This window comes from Ovis canadensis, chromosome 14 (genome assembly GCF_042477335.2).
Source record: "Ovis canadensis isolate MfBH-ARS-UI-01 breed Bighorn chromosome 14, ARS-UI_OviCan_v2, whole genome shotgun sequence".
Classification (NCBI taxonomy): Eukaryota; Metazoa; Chordata; class Mammalia; order Artiodactyla; family Bovidae; genus Ovis; species Ovis canadensis.
In genome coordinates, this window is record NC_091258.1 from 28,583,473 (window position 1) to 28,600,549 (window position 17,077).

Sequence of the window (17,077 nt, forward strand, 5' to 3'; positions counted from 1 at the left end):
ACATGATGCAGGAAACCCTGGTTCGATTGCTAGGTCAGGAAGATTCCCTGAATGGACAGGCTACCCACTTCAGTATTCTCGGGCTTCCCTGGTGGCTCAGCTGGTAAAGAATCTGCCTGCAATGCCGGAGACCTGGGTTCGGTCCCTGGGTTGGGAAGATCCCCTGTTGAAGCAAACTACCCATTCCTAGAGAATTCCGTGGACTGTACAGTCTATGGGGTCACAAAAGAGTAGGACATGACTGAGCAACTTTCACATAGTTCACTACTACAATCCAGAAATCTGGATAGAACTGAAAGAAAGACTACACTGTACAACTGTTTTACAAACCTTTATTGGAAAGGCTACAAATTTTGCATTGCCACTGCATTGCTTTCCCTTAGTGTTGTGGGGGAAGTAACCTTGGATACAAAACTGCTATGCTCTTGCAGCTTGCCCCGGCTGGCTGTGAAAGTCTTTGTGCAATGGAGGTAGAGTGGATAGGGCAATAATTTAAACCTCACAGGCCTTGATCAATGTCAGGACTTTTTTTTTCATTCAGGTTCTATAAGACCTAGAAATAGACTGCAAGTACTACAAATAGGCTCAGGGATGGCATAATACATTAAAAATGTTTAATTTTCAGTTTTCTCCCATTCGTCTTTTACAAACGTTTCTACAACTGATCTATTTTTTCCCTAAAATAAGTGTGTTCTAAAAATATCTACTCTGGGAATGAAAAGATAATAGAAGATGAAAAAACAGTATATCCTTTCCATAGTAGTTTTACCTGATTTTTCTCATACCAGCCTAAGAGTCTTACCTTTCTGTAAAACAACAGTAATCAATGCTTCCCCCAGTCTCAAATATTCAACTTAATGGAGACAAGAGAATCTTTAACTTAACATTTAATGAAAACAGAGCATTTTAACAGGTTCTATGCAGACATGGTTCTAATACTGATTTGCTGTTACCTTATTTTTTTAAACAGAGTGGGGTGGGGAAATACAGAGGCCAGGTTAACTTGGCCCCTATACTCAGGACCATGAGTTATATAACCTAAATGTCCTTGACTCTACAAAGCATTAATTGAAGCCAATAAAGCCAGTTTCTACCAATGTATCAAACTTTCTCTAGTCTTTTGAAACTATAAAATGGGCACGAGCCTGAGGCATAAGCTTCAGGCCAATGGGTTTTTAAACACTGTTTAAGAACCAGAACTAGGATACATTCTCCAGTTTAAGGATAGATTTTACAGTTCAAATTATGTCCTTGTTTAAGGAAAGATTTTACAGTTCATAATATGTTCTTTCTAAAAATGTGAGACAAAGAGTAATTTACACCAACTGCTTTTTATTATTCAGTTCCAGAAACCTTTCACAAGATGGTAAAAAAAAAAAAAACAAAAAAACAAACCAAAAAAAAAAAAAAACAAACCAAAACAAAAAAAACCAGGTGGGGCGGGGGAGAAAGAAAGAAAAAGAAACATCCCCCAACCCCGCCCAAAACTTTACAACCACAGCTCAGCTAATGATATTTTCTCCATTGTTCCCAGTCAGCTCCAAACCCATTGTGTGCAAAGCCCATTTTCCCATGCATCTAAATGATAGATACAGGCTATGAAATTCTTTATTCTATTTGTAGCAGCTTATGCAGGTGCAGCCAAACACAAAGCTTCAGGACAAACTGTACACAAACTTTACAATGTGGGAATTGAATTTAAAATATGAAACATAAAATCTACACAAAACTGATAAAAATCAAGCACAGATATCAGGACTGAAACTTATAACCCATGTGTGAAAGGGAGTCTTGTTTCCTTTCAAGTGCTTTATTCTGCTATAGAACAGTCGAAATGAAGATGTAAAGCTTTGTGGTTAGTTTAAATTATACACTCTGTAGATACTATACCAATTTTAAAAGTTACACATAGACCAACAGATGTCCATCAGTTCATCTGGGTTGACCAGACGCTCCAGCTGGATTGCAGAAAACAAACCAGGCCAATGTGGAAAGAAACTCCCCCTGTGCAATCTGTTTGCAGAGTTTACTGATGGGCACATTGCACTCCTGGTCCGTGATGGCTACTGCTTTCCTCATCAGAGCTATCATTATAGGCTTCACGCCTCTGGCCGCCTCCTGAGCCCCGAGTGCTATCGAATTCTTGAAGCTCTACCTCCTCGGTGTCTCCAATAATATTCGGAACTTCTGGTCTAGATGGCAGAAGATCTTCTAACTCCTTCATTAAAATGAAAAAAAATAAGATGAGCTTGAAGATTATTATCTACTATCAATTTCCCTTTTGATAAAATCCAAGGTGTATGTTTGACATTTAAAATCTTTGCACTTTAAGCCAGAGATCACAAATTGATGACCCACAGACCAAATCTAGACATCTTTTGTGCAACCCATGTACTGATTAGAAAACAATAAACAAATTTAACCGCTAACATGTAAACACTGGAAAACTTCACATTAGACATGTCTTCCTGCATGAACAACCAGAAGATGCTAGGCTGGGGTAAGAGATCTGCTCTCCAGGGTCACAATCCTCCTACCCCCACCTCACGCCGTCTGCTTATGCCTTCACTAGTCCTGACTTGGCCCCATAAACTTTTACAGCAGCTATTTCCACTTTAAAAAACAATGAGGCCAGACCTTTAATCACTCAAATTAATAAACGATGTGATCTAATCTTAGCACCCAAAACAAATGGAAAGTGACAAAGAAACAACTATTATTAAACTTTAAGTCATCTGTTGCCTAATACTTACAGAAAGTTTATCTGGGTTGATCCAGTTGTTTTCAGGAAACTGCACATCAAACTTTATGTAAAGATCACCTTTTTCAAAGGGATTACGATATTGTGGCATTCCTTCACCTCGAACTACACGAACACATCCTATTATTTCAGTAAATAAATAGGGGAAGATATTAAGAATTTTACCCAAGCAAGTGCTCAATAATAAATGCTTTTTGAGAGTCACCCAGTGTAGAAGATTACATAGAATCTTAGATCAGACAAAAATGAAGATTTACCTGGTTCAATTACTTTGCCAGGGGGATATTTCACCACAATCTGACGTCCATCAAGGTGCTTAAATGTGAACTGAAATCCACAAAGAGCTTCAACAAGTCCTATCTTATATGTCATGTGCAAATCATTCCCATCTCTTTGGAACACCTACAAATGAAGCACACAAGAAATATCGAAACTATGGAGGCATGCTCTGTTGTGCTGTTTAACTTGAATCAATATCAAAACCTTAATTCTACCATTTACTGCGAAAGTCAAATTGCCACCATCCCTAAGTTCCCTAAATTTATCAATATATATAAGGAAATCTAGCTATTCTCAAGTAATATGCTAGAAACTTCGATCACAAAAGAATTGGAATTGGGAATACAATGGCTCATAAGGCACAGCTGAAGCTTAAAAAACAGAACCAAGTATATTTTACAATTATGGCCCATTTCTGAACCATGAGGGAAAAGGTGTACAAGACCCAGTGGGATTCTGTAGAACAGGTTCACCTGGAATTTCCTCCAGACATGATTCTAAGAGGGGAAGGGGAAGGCCTAAGCTCAACTGAAAAAGCTCAACCAGTAAAAGGGCTCAAACCCAACACTTCATTTAAGTATGAACAAGTTTTACCTAACCTAAGATACAAAACTTGCTTAGGTGAATGTAAACCAAATGCTAAAGAAAGTTGGCTTATTAATGCACTATAAGCCTATGGACTATGTAATGCAAAGGTTATTCAACAAGCATTTTAAAAACTGTTTCTGAGCATTCAACATGCAGGAAAAAAATACATCCAACTTCACATATGCCCAACTTCTGCTTCTTAGAATTTTCAAATATCTATACTAACTTTTGAAATTTAACTTGAAATAAAATTAACCGCAGGCAACAGTCACCTAGATTTTTTTCAATAGACTCTCTTCCAAAGAATAAGGCTGGCTGGTTAATTCAGAGGAAAGGAAATCTGAAAGATAGACTCTTTTCCTAAACTATCCTCCTAAACTTACCTACGAGTAAAGTTAATCTCAAACCATTATCTTGACCATTGGTCCTGGACCAGTAGACTCAGCAGCACCAGGAAACTGGTTAGGAATGAACATTCTTGGGCACCATCCAATACCCACTGCATCAGAAAACTATGAAGGTGAGGCCCAGCAATCTGTCATTTTAATAAGCCCTCCAGGGGATTCGAACGTATACTAAAGCTTAAGAACCACTGAATTTATATTACCTACGTTGAGTTTACTGAGGTGTTTCTTACAATCGGAGGAAAAATTAATTTAAGTAAGGTTTCTTTAATGCAGGACTTTTTAATGCTTTTGCAAATTTGTAAAATGGAAGTGTTTCTGAACATCTCATTATATCATTGTTCCAAGAACCATCCTTAACCAAGTATCATTCAGTTAAAGCAATATTAGAAGGAGCAAGAAGACATACTATGTTCTTGGATAGAGGAACTCAAACTAATTGAAAAAAAAATGGTATTAGGGCTGGTTATTGTGGGGGAGGGGGCCAGCAACAAGGGTGGTTAGATTAGACAATTAGATGCTAAAATTCAAACAGAAAATAAACAGGCAAGCATGGCCAGGAAATTTTTGAAAAACAAGACTAATGAGATTACCAAGAACCAGACAATAAAACACTTAAAAGCTGAAATAATTTCTGAAAAATAGAGGAGAGACTAGTATCACCCAATGTTACCCACCACTGTGGTTCTTTGCTGTACAACTTCATTATGACAGCAAAATCACCAACACACACACATACCTACACTGAAAGATGATACACAAGCATACATATTACTCTCAAAATTGCACTATTTTTTTTTATCAGAAGATTTACATTTTGTTTCAAGCTACAGAACCCACCCTGATCTCATGGCCTCACAATTCCTACAAGTGTTGAGAGTTTTTAAACAAAAAACCCCAAGCAAAATACAAGCTTGTTCATGAACTAGTTCAAACACTGACTAGTTTTCTTAAGAGGGTTAAGAATATTCTCAGTGGTATAAATTAAACAAGATGCTTAAATCTCATTTTGGGCTCAAATTCACTTTACCAGTCAATGAAACTAAGAAGGAAAAACCTCTGACCTCTTACTAGATGAACTTCCATTCTAGCCTTTATCATCTTCTATTTTCTACTTTAGACAACCAGTAGCATCTGCTGTTTGTTAGAAATTCCACGCAATTCCACTGTAGCCAATAATTTTAGAGGTTGATTTAGTTCCACATACCTCCTCACAGTCCCCAGAAAGAAGAGCAGGTTATTCTTTATCTCATTTGATTCTACACTATCTTTCTGAGGGATGAGTTTTGTTTTTAAGTATGCAAAGCCAAGCCCAGGGAAACCAAAACTAGTAGTACATGGGAGCCAGAACTTAAGTCTCTTGCCTCTAAGAACAGTGATTTCTATTTTGTAAAACCCAATATACTTACAGAATATTTCAACCCATAAGACAGAATTCTAGAAATTATTCCTTAAAAAAAAAAAAACCCAAAGCAATCTAGGGACCCTTTGTCATTGGTAGGTTTGGCAATATTCACAAAAGGAAAAGCTATATTGCAATTTATAGATTTTCACTTTCACAGATTTGCTGAGGCAATAAATTTGACTAGCATTCCTTGAGAAAGGCTAGTGTAGTAGTAAGCCAGTCTAGTGAAGGAACGAATCTAATCAAATTCCCATAATCTGCATCTCAATATGGCTTTATTCTCTATTGGATTCTTAGTAATTTTTAAAATTTATTTGTAGAAATCACCATCATATGGGAGAAAATTTTATTGCAAACTAAAAAAGGTGGCTGACTTGTGATCTAGATTTCCAAAGGAACTAAAAATGGCAATGTGATCAAGTACAAAGCCAGGATTCTGTCAAATGCTTCTATATTCAAGAACTAGGTGGGCACCACAGCTCCACACACGTTCTTCATGAATGAAAAGGTCTGTAATATACTCCACTGCACATGTAGAAAATACAGATGCAATGGTATAATCAAAATAACATACTCCAGGCCACACTGTTAGCTCAGTTCATTTTCCCATGCACATTAACAAAGCAGTCCCCAAACTTTTGGGCACCAGTTTTGTGAATTCTTCCTGGACTGTGGGGTGGAGGCAGTGTAAACAATGTTCAGGCAGTAATGCAAGCATGGGGAATGATAGGGAGCAGTATATAAAGCTTCACTCAAGGTCCAGGGGTTGAAGACCCTTGCAGTAACAGATAAAATACTGAGTCAATCAGAAATTTAAAAACAGGGAGTTCCCTGGCAGTCATGTGGTTAGGACTCGGCACTTCCACTGCTGTGGACACAGGTTCAACTCCTGGTCAAGGAACTAAGCTCCCACAAGCCACAAAATGCCCCTGCCCTCCCCTACCCCCAAAGAGAATGAGAAATTTAAAATGCAATGTTTTAAAAACTGCAGAACTTTTTTTCCAAGAAAAGCTCACATGGATACCCAGTATGTAAAACAAATCAACAGAGCAGTACTGAGGACTGACACCGTCACCAACTCACCAACCACTGAAGGAGCTCACAGTGAAAACTAAGCTGCCTACATTATCTGGTCCAATTCCTTATCTTCATAAACAAGGAAATGGGGGAACAGACACAATAGGATTACTTAAGTACAGTGCCAGTCAATGGCAGAGCCAGGACCAAGATCGGCTCCTACCGTGCTTCTGATAGCACCTGTCTTGCTGGTCTACTAAACAACTCAGTTCTTATGAACTCAGCCAAACCACTTAACAACTTCATCTATATTCAATGCTACTTCAGAGAACTCAAACTGATCTAACCTGTATCTTGGGCTTCCCTCATAGCTCAGTAGGTAAAGAATCTGCCCGCAATGCAGGTGATCCGGGTTGGATTCCTGGGTTGGGAAGATCCTCTGGAGAAGAAAATGGGAATCCACTCCAGTTATTCTTGCCTGGAGAATCCCATGGGGAGAGAGGCCTGGGGGGCTACAGTTCACGTGGTTCCAAGAGTCGGACACGACTTAGCAACAAAACCATCACCAACCTGTATCTTGCATACAAGACCCATTTCTGATCTTCTGAAGCAAAAATAAAACAAAAAGGAAATTACCTCATGCTCCTTTTCTTGTAGCAAAAGAACAATGTCTCCTGGTTCCACTCCTGGGGCCTGGTCTGCTTCCCCAGTAAATGTAATTCTCTGTCCATGTTTCATGCCTTTGTCTACGTGGACTTCAAGAATCTTGACTTCTTTAATCACTTTCTTCCCTTCACATTTTTTACAGCGGTCCTTTTCATTAATTACCTCTCCTGGAAAAAGAGGTCATTCAAACTTCCAGCAAGGGTACTATGTTGCACTCTTAAGTAAGACAGGTCCTGATAATGCCTTTATTCACTAAATAAATTTCCTGTACTTCTTTAAACTGCTACCTGAACTTTTCATGAACATTCTTAGGAACAAAACTCACATCTTACTGCAGATTACCTAAAGGACCCAGCTACTCTATTCCAGAGTATAAAATATCTTAAATAACATTATCTTACCTCCTGACACTACTTCCTAAAGTTAAAACAAAGCCTGAGGATCAAGCAAACAAAACGGGTGGTCAGACACTAGAACTTCTACAAATGCTTCACTTTTTGTCTTAGTTTCATTTAAATTTGACAATGGAGTGACAACCCAAATAAAAATTTAAACATCCTTTATGACTCCAACAGTTTTTTCTTCCATGTATTCTGAAATATTTGATCAGTGGCATAATAAAATAAAACTGAAGTCATACAATAGTATATCATGAAAAAGATACCATCAATTTATAATGGCTGATTATTGGCACACTTTAATGCTTAGGTAACATAAATGACTTTAGGAACACTGCTTCTGCAAGGTATGTTCTGCAAAGCACCAGTTCCTTAAAATGGTAATGGCACATGGGAAAAGATTTCAGTCAACTCCAACTTCTTGAGTGGGAAATGTCAGCAACTTTAATAAGGTAAAATGCATTAAGACTCTTCAGGAGGGAAATATGGTATGTGGCTTCTCAAAATTATCTTGTCACTTTCAGAAGCAATTTGGAAAAGGGTGTTCTAGAACTGTCCAATATAGCAGTCATTAGCCACTTGAGGTTATTTAAGTTTAAAATAATTAAGAGCTCAGTTCCTCAGCCACACCCAGGTGGCTAGTGGCTACTACAGTAGCCATTACATACATAGAACCTTTCCAGCACAGAGAACTTCTTTTGGGCAGCACTGCTCTAGAACTGGGCCGGCAAACTAAGGCTTGCAGGCCAAGCTGGGCATGCCTTTGTTTCTGTAAATACTGTTTATCCAGAACACAGTCATGCCCACTTATTTACATATTATCTGTGGCTATAAAAGTGCTAAAAGGGTAGAAGAGTAGCAGTTTCAAAAACCATTAACCTACAAAAACCTAAAATATTTACTTCTGTAAAATAAGCTTCAATTATAATGATCTATCCTCAAAAGCTAACTAAAGTTTACAGTAAAATACTCCACTTATCAGAATGAGAACTAAACAATTTGCTGTCTCCCTTTTACATTTTAAAACATAAAGGATAAGTAAATAACAATAAAATACAAAAGGACAAAAAACTTTGCCCATCTTTTTGGAAAAAGACTAACATTCCACTCAACGTAATATAAATTTACTGTTTATTGGTGTTCACTGGGCCTATGCAAAAGGAAATAATATTTTTGCATTTTTAAAAATAACTACCTTTTACAATATGATGAATATAAAAACACGTTGAAAAAGAAAAACTGTAAGCCTCTCCAATTTCTGCATTCCCAATCCACCCCAACAGAAAGGCAGAGAAACACTGGCATGCATACCTTCTCCATTACAGTCAGAACACACAGACTGCATCTGCTGTACCATCCCTGGAGCCAGCTGTCTGATCATGATGCGCACACCTCGACCCCGACAAGCACTACACTTCTGAACAGCTCCAGACTTCCCACCTTGGCTAAAGCAAGCAAAAGTATAAATTAGATTTTCCCCCTCTAGGTCATGAAAAATGGGAATTGTGCTTTTTACTTTCATCTTCAACCCCCCCTTTTAACCAACTTTCAGAGGTATCAGAAACTGTTCTGGGTTGGGTAGTCACTTTGAAATCATGAATAGTTTTTATTTGATATAGACTCAATATGTGACTCAAACAACAGATGACATTTATTTCATAACCAGGAAACACTCACCCACTGCAAGCACTACAGAGTACATTCTTGCTAAGTTGTAGTTTGGTTGTCTTGCCATTATACAGGTCTTCTAAAGATACTCTGTGGAGAAAAGAATTAGATTCAAATTTTGCCAATTTGTCTTAAATACAAGAAAGGATTAGCTGATACAGCTAATTTCACTATAACCTTTTAAACAAAGAATTCAAGAACATCTTATATTAAGTCAACTGAGTGAGATTTTATTTTGTAGCTCAAATTGTTTATGGCCATAAATACAGGTGGTACTTAAAGCCAGAATGTAAAGGATCAGGCCAATAATTGACTGTGCTGTATTTTCTGATAAAGCTGATAACTACACAAATTCAAAACATCACACCTTCTTCTAGCCTTAGACAAAACCTTCACCTAATCCAACCCTTTGAATGAAGCAAAATTATTATCCTTATCTTAGAGGACAAAACTGAGGCACAGAGAGGTTAAGTAACTTGCCCAAGATCACACAAGCAGTCTAGCTCCGGAGTTCATGCTCTACTGTAAGCCTCTGTCTCCTTCAAGGACAATTCAGAAAGGCTACAAAGTTATATTACAATTTCTGGGAGACACTCAGATTGGGTATGTCTTAAAGAAAAAAAAACAAAAAATAAAAACCTGGCTTTATTACACTGTAACAGAGAATAGGTTTCCAAATAGAAAGCCTACAAGCTTTCAATGTCTGAAACACCCAGAGAATTATAAGCAAAATTTGAGCAACTTTTACAAAAATTTCAAAGGGGTCCATGACCCCCAAATGGTCTAGATAAAAAGCCTATTAAAAATCCCAATTGATAAACCCCAACTTGCTTTTATTCACACAACATATTTGAACTGCAGGACTATTCATTTTCAAACAAACCTCAAAAAAAATCTATTTATATCAAAGTCTCAAAAATATTCATTTACAACTTGGAAACAGCTTGCATTTAACTTGGTTTTACCCTTCTCATAGTATTTTTAAATCTTTAGTAGTAAAGTGAAACTGAAGTTGCTTAATTTACTTTAAAACAAAGGAACAAAAATATTTTAATTAAATAAAGGAACAAAAAAGTTAAAACTACCTTGCAAAGCACCTACATTATTTTGCAGCATTCGAAGCTAAAATTTTTATCCATTCTAAACAGTGTTAAGAATAAAGCACTTAAGAACAAAAAATTACCAACACTTCTAAACTACGGCATATCTAGACCTTAGACCAAAGTACTTGGTTCCATCAGCCTTTTATCCTCCTCTTCCTAAGAACTTTTAACCAACCATTTACATGATAGGTAGGTCTTCTTTGCCTTACATATTAAATTGCAATTAGTATGCAACACCATTACATAAGAGGTCAGCAAGAAAAATCGTTATTTCAATAAACATGGCAAAGAAAGAAAAATGTGGGTAATGGTCTAGTGAAGCTGGCACTCTCCACCAGTGGAGCTAAACTGACACATCCTCTAAAGACAATATAGTTTATTTATTTATCAGCCTCAAAACACTGATACCTCCCCAGGAATCTCTACCAATGAGACAAAGCTGTATATAAAGATACAGCAGCACTATTCATTATAGGAAAAAAAAAACCTGGTAACATCCTATAGAAAAGGGAATGAACAAATAAATCATGGAATGCAATATTATAAAGACATCCAAAATGAAACACTGTAATGAAAATTTTACCAAATCATGCTTTATGGTCCCCTTATCTACTCAAATGTATAAACTAGAAAATATGAAACACTGTAAATACACACTTGAACTTTAGTGCCAGGCATTTGCTAGTAAAACCATTATTGGTTCATGGAAAGTTAACAGATAAAAAGATTTCACAGAATGTGCAAAGTAAAACAGCTATTTTCGTCTTGGGTTCACAGTCTAAGATTAAGGTAAGATACCATTCATATGTTGGCAGGTTAATGTCAGGCTTGAAGCCAGCAAGCTCCATGAAAATCAATTTAGGAGAGCTCACACTGAGGATTAAGTAACACGTGACTGTAACATGTCAATCAACCAGTGTGATGGTCACTCACTTTGTAAGTTTTTAAATTAAATCTAACTCAGAAGGTTTAAATACTTCAGAGAAAAGATCTTAATTGAAATTTTGAAAACAAGAAGGCTCAGAAGCATATATGAAAACCACCTTCCCACTCTGTAAAAACTCCAACCATCCTTTAAGATCTGTCACCAAATACCAACATCCAGGTTATTAAATTCAACTTAGCCAATAAGGACAGTATGGCAAATGGAAGATTTTTCTTTTTCTGATTAAAGACAGAATATTTTTTGATACTTTTCCTCTCCTGTACTGAATACTTCTACTTGGAAAAAAACGTGCTTAGTATTTTTAAAGAAAAAAAGAGATACTCACTTGAGTGGATGCATCATGTCTTCTCCTCTTCTCCTGCCATTTCGACTTCTGCTCTGATTACCCATGAAGCTAAATAATCCTCCACCAAAGATGTGAGAGAAAATGTCATCCATGCCACCACCTCCACCGCTACCTTCCCGAAGACCTTGTTCTCCATATCTGTCATAGAGTTCACGCTTCTCAGGATTTGATAGTACTTCATATGCAAAACTTATTTCTTTGAACTATGAACAAAAAGGAAAAAGGAAAACAGTTGGATTTTCAAAGGACTAGGGAAAGCCTATAGGAATCTAAAATTCATTTAATTCTAAGAAAAGTTACAGATGGTCCTATTTACCAACTACCACTACCCAGAATGTTAAATATACCCCTTATTATAAAGTCCAAAATATTAACATAAAAATATGGCTCTATGGGCATAAATGGACTTTCCTTACAACATTCCCTTTTTTCCCAAAAAGGGCAATTTAAGTTTAAAACAAAAATCTCGGGGGGGGGGGGGGGAATCTCAAATAACTTACTTTGTCACCAGCATTTGGATTCTTATCAGGATGGTATTCTTTGGCTAACTTTCTGTACGCCTTCAATAAAAGATTAAAAAAAAAAAAAGGTTACATATAAAGACCAGTTTAAAGACTTGTTGAGTACTAACTTTAACATCCAAATTTCTGAGAAGCAATACTTCCATTAGCACTGTTGGACATATTCCATCTTAATACCATTTACTCACTAATAACAGAGTAAACAGTAGTTAAATTAGAAAATACATTACACTGAAGACAGACGCAAATAAAACCACAGAGAAAAACAAAACACTGAAACGTCCCATATTTTTACTATTGTCAAACGTCTTTGATGGCCAGTAACCACACCAAGAAGACTCCAATAAACTAAAAAATTAAGCTACGGTAAGAATCCAGGCTCATGATGGCTCCTCTAATTGTAGTATCAGGAAAAAGCCAAGACACCCTCCTATGTCATGTTTATTTTCATACGGTGAATTGACTGTGGTCTCAATTGGAGTGACTTCAGTCTTCGCGAAGCTGCATACATTTGGGTGACTGAGCTATAAACCACTTAAGCGTTCATTCACAGATAGATGAATTATGTAATAGAGAACAGCATTTCCGGTAAGGTAACAGGAAGTCCTTTTACTCTGAACTGCACCCGTCCCACTGACTAAGAAGCATTCTCATTTTTCTAAGCTTACAAATCCGGATACTCTAAGCCCCGTGAAGATGCTGTGGGACTTAAATGTCTAAAATGCTTTGAAATCCTGCGATGAAGAGTCGCAGCACTGCAAAGTGCGATAATGAGGCCTTCTATTTATTTTTAGTCAGTGTACACTCAGGTGTTTGGCTGGGACCCATGGCTTCTTCCTGAAGCGTGTAGAGAACATCTCGGTTACCTGCCTACAGAACAATGCACCCAAACACAGACCCACGCCACCTCCGGGTCGACAGGCGAGGGAGGAAGCCGGGAGAAGCTCCGCAGCCGCGGCTCCCAGGAAACATCCCTAAGCTTCCCCAAGCAGCCAGCGGGGGCGGCCTCGACCCCTCCACCAGGCCCCAAATCAGTCCCGATGCGGCCCGGGCGCCGACGTCCGCGGCGTGGTCAACTCCTCTCCTGGGGCTGGGATGCGCTGGGCGCCTTGGTCCAACCTGTTTTTCCAGGGTGGTGACCTCCGCACGAGGAAGGCCGGGCAGGCAGCTGCCTCCCGGGAGCGCCCGGCCTCCGGCGCTCGCCGGGGGAGGGAGGAAGGAAGCGTTTTCGTAGTGTTTGCGCAGAGGTGGGTTTTATTTGCTGCATCTGCGGGCGGGCGGGCGGGGACGGCGGCCCAAGGTCAGCCGGGGCCGGAGTGCGCGGCCCGACGCGGGCCGGTCTCGCCGCCGGCCCCCAGCCTGGGCCGGCCGCCGCCAGCTCGCGGGCTGCCCCGCAGCGCGGCCTGGCCGTCCCAGTCGCGCAGGCCCGCGCCCCTCACACCTTGCCCAGCCGGCCCGCGCCCCAATACCTTCTTCAGCTCGTTCTCGCTGGCGCCAGGCGGGACGCCCAGGATGTCGTACAGTTTCGTGTCGGCCACGTTCGCCATGGCGGCCGGCCGGGCAGCGCTCAGGAAAGAAGGCGGAGAAGGAGGAGGAGCGGAGCCGGGCCCTAAGCAGCGGCAGAAGTGGCGGCAGCGCAGGCGGAGACAGCGAGGAAGTGGAGGTGGGGCTAAACTTTGACCCGACGCACGGCGCTCCGTGACGTCGCTGCGCAGAGCCCGCCGCGAGCTCAGGGGACCGTTGGGGTCGTGGGTGGTGAGAGTGCATGCTGGGTACTTCTAGACTGAGGCTGTGGGCCGCCAGATGAGGTCCAGCGTAGAAACCCGGAGAACTAACTCTTCATGGGGCTCTCAGGGCCATTAGCTCTCTCCAGAGGCATTTACTGGGGGTACTGAAAGGATGAAGAAGCCGATGCGGCCCACGGCCGCCCCTTCGGTCCACTTCCAGTCTCGCCGTAGAGAGCCTGTTCCGGGCTCGCGGAGGTCTTCCTCAGAGTTAAAGATGCCGCCCGCGGACCCTGTGGGTCTCGTTCCTTCCGGGCTTAAGATGAAAAACATCTTGTAGGACTTGAATGGTGTTTTCTATTAGGGCATTTTCAAGCATTCACCAAAACTGTTCAACGGTTAGCTGCATTTTGCCAATTTTGTTTAATGCATCCCCATACCCCCTACTTACAGTGTCTTAAGGGAAATCATTCGTTTATACTCTGTGTGTATACATATATTTTTTAAGGCATGATCACATCCCCACATGTAATGAAATGAATTCATCTAATTCCTAATCTGCATTTGAGCCTAGTGGCTCAGTCATGTCGGACTCTGCGACCCTAGGTACTGGAGCCTGCCAGGCTCCTCTGTCTATGGGATTCTCCAGGCAAGAATACTGGAATGGGCAGCCATTCCCTTTTCCCTGGGATCTTCCCTACCCAGGGATGGAACCTGGGTTTACTGCATTGCAGGCAAAATTTTTTAAGGACTGTTGTTTAGACTTTCACCATTGTCCCATGTCCTTTCACAATTGGTTCGTAGCATCTAGATCCACAAGTTCTACCCCTTGCACCTGGGTCAAGTGCCTAAGTCTCTTACTTGGTATATAATAACTTTAAAATTAGTCAGAGGACTAGATGGTATCATCAGCCTGGTTGGGCGCACAGTCATCTGGTGATTGTTGCTCATGATTTAGGTTCAGAAAATGTTTGCCATGCACCTAGCCATGGACTTACCTTGGGGCTCAGCTGGTAAAGAATCCGCCCGCATTGCTGGAGACCGGGGTTCGATCCCTGAGTTGGGAAGATCTCCTGAAGAAGAAGGAAAGGCCACCCACTCCAGTATTCTGGCCTGGAGAATTCCATGGACTGTATAGTCCATGGGGTCGCAAAGAGTCACACATGACTGAGCGATTTTCACTGTTTACCACGTATTAAGATGATGACCAAGGTAGACAGCATATTGAAAAGCAGAGACATTACTTTGCCGACTAAGGTCTGTCTAGTCAAGGCTATGGTTTTTCCAGTAGTCATGTATGGATGTGAGAGTTGGATTGTGAAGAAGGCCAAGTGCCGAAGAATTGATGCTTTTGAACTGTGGTGTTGGAGAAGACTCTTGAGAGTCCCTTGGACTGCAAGGAGATCCAACCAGTCCATTCTGAAGGAGGTCAACCCTGGGATTTCTTTGGAAGGAATGATACTAAAGCTGAAACTCCAGTACTTTGGCCACCTCATGCAAAGAGTTGACTCATTGGAAAAGACTTTGATGCTGGAAGGGACTGGAGGCAGGAGAAGAAGGGGATGACAGAGGATGAGATGGCTGGATGGCATCGCTGACTCGATGGACGTGAATCTGAGTGAACTTCGGGAGTTGGTGATGGACAGGGAGGTCTGGTGTGCTGTGATTCATGGGGTCGCAAAGAGTCGGACACAACTGAGTGACTGAACTGAACTGAAGATGTATGGTCTCCTGTTCTGGTGGAGGGGAGTGTTACAGAAGAATAAGTCATAATGCCTAGCTTTTAAACTCACTAATTATTTATGGAGATAGAAAAAATAACATCTTCTGATCCTTTGGAACCTGAACTAGTATAGCAATAAAGATTCCAGCATAGGCATCTCACTTAGGAAAACCACTTCTCCCTGGCATTCCTCCAGACCTAGTTTGGAGGGTTTTGAGTGCCAAGCCAAGGAGTTGAAATTTATCCTGAAAACCCTGGGGAGTAATTGAAGTCATGATTCTCTTTTCACCTAACTCCTGTTTTTCTCAAATCCTGACCAAAATGCTGCTCTTTGAGTGAAGTCTTTCTTGACTCCATAGCCAGTTGAACATTGCTTTCTTATTTGAAGTCCCACTACTCTTGGCTTGTGGAACTTGAATGGTATTTTGCCGTGAGTCTGAGCTCCATTAGTAGGTTCCTTAGGGAAATTCACTCTTCTATTTTTGAATGCAGATGGTCTAGTTTTGAATGCAGTAAAGGCCCCGATAATTTCAATTCCTCCACTTCCTTTTCACATTTTGAGTGGTTCATAAGAGGCAATATAAAGTTGTGGAGGAGTTAAAACACGTAGGTTGGTAGCCTGGCTCTGCCATTTATTAACAACATGACCTTGAGCAAGTTACTTAACTTTTCTGAGGCTATTGCCTCACATGTAAAATGGGGTTTAATAGTTTTTTATCATTGGCTTGTTCTGATGATTAAAAGAGTTGATATACAGTACTGAAAACAGGAGCTAAAACCAAGTAAGTATGAGCAACTTTTTTTTGCCCATTTGCCTGTAAACTGTCACCATATCTCTATTCATTGTCTTTATCTAAATTCTTGGCTTTCCAAGTGGGATTTCCCAACTTCCTTCATTGCCTATGTGGAATAGTCCTCAGTCCTTCTTGGTGATCTCGGCTATCCAGTTCTCCCTGCTTGCTGATTACCAGATTCTCTCTTTCCTCCATCCATTCCTGTTCCACATGAGATTATGAACTAAAAACTTTGTCTGAATTGCAACTTTTGTATAGTTCATTATTTTATTTTCATCTTATTTTCTTTCTGTCCATAAAGAGTTAAACTTCTATTTGTTCCAGTTTTACTTAATTTTTTTTTTTTTCAAAGGTTTTCCCTTGGTTAGATTTTAGCTTCTGTTTTCTAGTGAAGACTAGCTGGGTAAGTCCCACCGCCAGCACCACTCCCACCCAGGTCAGATTTACTTTACTACCTGACTTAAATCAGTTGTCACAGTTCATATTTTTATTTTCATTTATTTACAATAATTCCTCCATTTCTGAGCATTAATTGTAGTCAGCATTGTTATTTGCTAATGTTATAGGTCAACAAGCTATTTCAGAACAGTTCTGTGTGCTTCAGCTGACACATGCTCTCCTCCCTGTCATCACATACTGAGTCAAACCTGTGTCAGGGTGAGCACTGTAACATTTTCAGCCACTGACTTTGTATTTTTAAGGTAGCTCATTTATTTTAGCTCCATATTTAGCTA

At 40.1% G+C, this 17,077-nt stretch overlaps 1 protein-coding gene and 1 long non-coding RNA gene across 3 annotated transcripts in view; one reads left to right on the top strand and one right to left on the bottom strand.

Annotated features, from left to right (window-relative positions):
- Positions 1 to 1,312: 1,312 nt before the first annotated feature.
- Positions 1,313 to 14,062, bottom strand: DNAJA2 (DnaJ heat shock protein family (Hsp40) member A2). The gene is made up of 9 exons (XM_069549782.1): positions 13,572 to 14,062; positions 12,082 to 12,141; positions 11,561 to 11,784; positions 9,196 to 9,276; positions 8,830 to 8,963; positions 7,091 to 7,287; positions 3,019 to 3,163; positions 2,754 to 2,881; positions 1,313 to 2,218 (listed from the first exon to the last, which is right to left on the bottom strand). Exons 1-9 carry the CDS (start codon positions 13,647 to 13,649, stop codon positions 2,027 to 2,029), a joined length of 1,239 nt encoding a protein of 412 aa, XP_069405883.1. The 5' UTR covers positions 13,650 to 14,062; the 3' UTR covers positions 1,313 to 2,026.
- A 2,138-nt stretch (positions 14,063 to 16,200) lies between these two features.
- LOC138418424 (uncharacterized) overlaps positions 16,201 to 17,077 on the top strand; it is a 36,910-nt gene continuing 36,033 nt past the window's right edge. Inside the window, exon 1 of one of the 2 annotated variants that reach the window (XR_011248554.1) lies at positions 16,201 to 16,331. This is a non-coding gene — a long non-coding RNA (uncharacterized lncRNA). The remainder of the gene's footprint in view (positions 16,332 to 17,077) is intronic. The other variant, XR_011248553.1, reaches the window with a different exon arrangement.

What these genes read in the sequence shown, in the direction of transcription:
- DNAJA2 (XM_069549782.1), bottom strand. Translation starts at nt 13,649, where the DNA reads ATGGCGAACGTGGCCGACACGAAACTGTACGACATCCTGGGCGTCCCG. An exon ending in TACAAGAAAAGGAGCATGAG is followed by an intron (nt 3,164 to 7,090) that starts GTAATTTCCTTT and finishes CTTCATTTGTAG; the next exon opens with GTGTTCCAAAGAGATGGGAA. An exon ending in TGGCAAAGTAATTGAACCAG is followed by an intron (nt 2,882 to 3,018) that starts GTAAATCTTCAT and finishes CTGAAATAATAG; the next exon opens with GATGTGTTCGTGTAGTTCGA.